Source organism: Penaeus japonicus, unplaced genomic scaffold (genome assembly GCF_977035675.1).
Source record: "Penaeus japonicus unplaced genomic scaffold, GWHDUDI00000001_assembly GWHDUDI00000006, whole genome shotgun sequence".
In the NCBI taxonomy this organism is placed as follows: Eukaryota; Metazoa; Arthropoda; class Malacostraca; order Decapoda; family Penaeidae; genus Penaeus; species Penaeus japonicus.
Window position 1 is genome coordinate 44,696,465 of NW_028234408.1, and position 5,000 is coordinate 44,701,464.

The window sequence follows — 5,000 nt, forward strand, 5'->3', positions numbered from 1 at the left end:
ACAAGTCCTATATATCTAAGCAAGTATAATAGGCTCAGATTCATTTACAAGACACAAGGCACAGCATTAAAAAGATATTCATACTAAGATATTCACTATTCGATCTTTTTTTTTCATTTTGACGAAGGGAAGGAGAAGCGCACTGCCTGAGGAAACAAATACAACACACCCAAATGCACTGCTTTTGTACATCTGCATTGTGTCTCATGATAAAGCCATCAACATTCGTAGTTGCTGCGTCCATTGTAAAATAAACACGCATACGAAAATACGATGTGTGTGTATGTATGTATATATATATATATACGTATATATATATATATATATATATATATATATATATATATATATATATATATATATGTGTGTGTGTGTGTGTATATGTATATGTATATATATATGTATACACACACACACACACACACACACACATATATATATATATATATATATATATATATATATATATATATATATATATATATATATATATACACACATATACATATGTACAAACATACACACACACATACATACACACACACACACACTCACACACACACACATACACACACACACACACACACACACACACACACACACACACACACACACACACACACACACACACACACACACACACACACATACATACATACACAAATACACACACAAATAAACACATACATATAAAGTGCTTGAATAACATTATGTCTATTTAATCATTTCTCCCAATACGCATGCATCACGAGACAAAAGCAAATCATAAATGTAGCATTTAATTATATATAATCAAGCATATAAAAAATAAAAATAAAAGACACTCGTTTTTTATATAAACTTCTATTGGTGGATCTATTTACACTAACTTCCTCTCCCATCGGACGAAGAATAATAAATCCCAGTCATTGTTTCCATAATTGGCAATTACGCGAGCGGATTAAATGCCACGCCGCCCATTTTCAGGTGATGCTGGCAATCACGGGCTTGGTGGATAACCTGGATGACGTAACTTGTTTGGTGGAGATGCTCAACTCCACGGCGCTCAACCACAAGCGAAGAGGCATTCCCAAGGAGGACTTTGTGGTAAGTGGTTCGGGGATTTTTTTTTTTTTTTTTTAGAGGGGGGGGGGGGTGTGGGCGCGTTGGGTTGAGTTTTATCTTTGCGGGTTTTCTTTTCTTTTTTTTGTGTGTGTGTGTTTGGGTTTATCTTGTGTGGTTGTGCGTGTGTCTGTCTTTTTTTTCTCTCTTTCTCTCTTTTTCTTTCTTTCTTTCTTTCCTTCTTTCTTTCTCTCTCTGTCTCTCTGTTTCTCCCTCCCCCCCCCCCTCTCTCTCTCTCTCTCTCTCTCTCTCTCTTACACACACACACATATATTTATATATATATATGTATATATATATATATATATATATATATATTTATATATATACATATATATATTTATATATATGTATATACATATATACATATATATATATATACATATACATATACATATACACACAAACACATACGCACACACACACACAAACACATACGCACACACACACACATATGTGTGTGTGTGTGTGTCTTTGCATCCCTCCTTCACTCTTCGCTTTTTAAAATTCTCTTTATCGGTTTTATTCACATCCAGCAAAACAATAAAAGGAATAGAATACCAAATATTGGTGGCTATCAAGCACTGAAATTAAATTGTCAAAGAAAATGTCCAAACTCCGGGCTGTTTATGACGTCATGTCACGTGACAGCTGTTGGTGCCGGATTTTTATTATTAGTATTATGTTTATTATTATCATCATTATTTTAAAGAATGAAGTTTGCATCGACATATCACTGATTTTATTTATGTTTTATAGTTTCATGTAAATGTTTATGTTTTTTCTTTTGTCTTATTTATTCATTTATTTGTCAAAATTGACAGCTTTGTTTCATGTGGCAATGTGCTGAAGTATCATATTTCCATATTACCACAACAGCTCTATTTTTTTTTTCCTTTTTTCATTATAATTCAAATATTCTTACAGCGAATGTGTGACGATGTTGCATGTTACACTAGAATTCCCTTTTTGAAACAACTTGAGTTCGTGGGAATAGATTCCAACCAAATATTAAAAAAAAATATCCATTAAAAATCAATGCAATCTGAATAAAACATTCTTTTCTATTCCTCAACCTCAATAACATTAATCTATCTAGTCTTTCAAAATCCTTCAATCCTGGTCTTTCAAAATCCTTCAATCCTGGTCTTTCAAAATCCTTCAATCCTGGTCTTTCAAAATCCTTCAATCCTGGTCTTTCAAAATCCTTTAATCCTGGTCTTTCAAAATCCTTCAATCCTGGTCTTTCAAAATCCTTCAATCCTGGTCTTTCAAAATCCTTCAATCCTGGTCTTTCAAAATCCTTCAATCCTTCTAAGACAAGAAGACACGAAGGAAGCCAGAACACCCGGAAGTAAACACGCACATTCCTGCAGATGCATATTCATCAGATGCGTCAAGGCAATAGTGCATGTTAGCGCCGTGTCTCAGCGTCGCTAGTTCACAGCTGGTGGAGATACTCGGGGAACCGATTTGTTGTGGGCGGAATTCTTGTTGTGTGTTTATATATATGTGTGTGTGTGTGTGTGTGCGTGCGTGTGTGTGTGTGTGTGTGTGTGTGTGTGTGTGTGTGTGTGTGTGTGTGTGTGTGTGTGTGTGTGTGTGTGTGTGTGTGTGTGTGTACACATACATATATATTTGTATATATATATATATATATAAATATATATATATATAGATAGATAGATAGATAGATAGAAAAATAGATAGATAGATAGATAGATAGAAAAATAGATAACTAGATAGACAGATGTATATGTCTGTATATGTATATGTGTATGTATTTCAACAAATATGTATGTCAACACACACACATACACATACATACACACAACCCCCCCTCCCCACCCACCCACACAACCCCCCCATCCCCCCACACAACCCCCACCCTACCAAAAAAAAAAAAAAAAAAAAAAAAAAAAAATCAAATCAAACTCACCATTTCCCCTGCCTTGCGTCTCAGCTCCTGGCGCCCGTGCTGGTGAAGTTCCTGCGGGATAACCTGGGATCAGCGTGGACTCCCGTCGCCGAGGAAGCTTGGACCCAGGCCCTCAAGGTCATCAACGCCGTCATCTTCGGCGCTTACGACACTTCGGCGGAATCGTAGGCCTACATCGACGACCACCTGGATAAGAAGGAAAGAAGGGGAGAAGGAGAGAAGGAGAGAAAGGAGGAAGGAAGGAAGGAAGGAAGGAAAGAAAGTGAACGATTTTGTGATTTTTGGGGTATGGGGGAGGAGGGAGGAGGGAGGAGGGAGAAGGGAGAAGGGAGAAGGTAAAGGGAAAGGGGGAGACAGGGGGAAGGAAAGTGAAGGGGAAGGGGGAGGAGGGAGAATGGGGAAGGTAGCAGGGGAAGAAGAGGAGGAGGAGGAGGAGGAGGAGGAGGAGGAGGAGGAGGAGGAGGAGGAGGAGGAGGAGGAGGAGGAGGAGGAGGAGGAGAAGGAGGAGAAGGAGAAGGAGAAGGAGAAGGAGAAGGAGAAGGAGAAGGAGAAGGAGAAGAAGAGGAAGAAGGAAAAGAAGCAAGAGGAAGAGGAGGAGGAGAAGAAAAAGAGGAAGAAGGAAAAGAAGCAGGAGGAAAAGGAGGAGAAAGAGAAGAAGAAGAAGAAAAAGGACTTGATGTATGTTGATGATAATCGTGTGTGTGTGATGATAAAAGTGACAGATTTGAGACTGATTTGTGGATGTAAATCAATGCAGTAATATTTGGATGTAATTATATAGAGCTGTTGTATTTCTAACAAGTAGAGGTAAGAATCAAAGAAATTCGCCAACGTTTTGACTAGTGAATTTTCTAGCACAGATTGTACATATGTCGTTAGAGTAGAGTAATACTTTAATGTTTATTTCCGCAAGGTCATTTCATTTGTATTTTAATATATAACAGATTACCAAAACTTGTTTCCTTCAGATTTTTGTACAACAGATGTAGAGTTAAGAAAGCAGAACGACGGTACAAGCCGGATTTAACATCTAACGCAACAATCTTTATGTTGTATCAAAGGAGACATGTTCATTTCGTCTGAATTCATTTCCGAGCGATTTGTTTTCTTTTATATTGGTAATGAATGGACTACGTGTGCATATTTATTTGATAGAATAATCATTGTGTCATTCCTTCCTAGTATTTTTCTTTTTTTCTGTCATAACGGTCACGCCTATTAATTAATGGTAAGGGAATATCATTATTTTTCTGAAGACAGTGTGAACGAAGAGAAAAGAAACACAGATTGAAATTCGGAAAGTTGTATAGAGTGACAAAAGAAAATGAACTAAAGAAACTACTGTAAATCTAAAATATGGTTGTTTTATGATGGATATATGTCTGGTCGAGTCATGAAATTGCAGTGCATGATTCGAAGCTTGCATTCTCAAGGTCGCTGGACTTAAGAACACATTATAGTGACACATACATTTACTATAACTTTCGTGATGACTTTAAAAATTGGACATATTTTGTATTTAGTATGAGAAGTATTACACACCAATAAAGCTTTTTAAATGTACAGAGTAGTACACACAACATGTGTACGTGTGCACAAATGAATAGATGATGTAAACATTTAAAAAGCTTTTATTATATATATATCTCAATGAAGAATTCCCGATGAATGCACTTCAGAAATTGCAAGATGTCTCCACATAATGGTGTCTCAGACGTACACATTTATAGTTTTGTAATCCGTATCTCTTAAGAGGATTAAGTTGTAATATATATTGAAAACTGAGAGATGAAAAACACGTTTAAAACCTGTATGATTTTTTTTTCTCCTAATATGATTTAGATGTAAGGAGCAGCTTGTATGTAAATATAACGAAAAGCATTATAGCTGTTGATGGTGCTTTTATGCATCATGTGACGTAATATCAATATTATTCACATATTGCAGTTTCTTCCTATCG

General features: G+C 36.3%; 1 protein-coding gene across 1 annotated transcript in view; it reads left to right on the top strand.

The window, feature by feature from the left end:
- Positions 1 to 4,851, top strand: part of LOC122263054 (globin) — a 68,492-nt gene extending 63,641 nt beyond the window's left edge. Inside the window, exons 5-6 of the mRNA XM_043031361.2 lie at positions 967 to 1,086; positions 3,065 to 4,851. Of these exons, the coding sequence (XP_042887295.1) occupies positions 967 to 1,086; positions 3,065 to 3,208 (264 nt within the window). The 3' untranslated portion in view covers positions 3,209 to 4,851. The remainder of the gene's footprint in view (positions 1 to 966; positions 1,087 to 3,064) is intronic.
- The last annotated feature ends 149 nt before the right edge of the window (positions 4,852 to 5,000 follow it).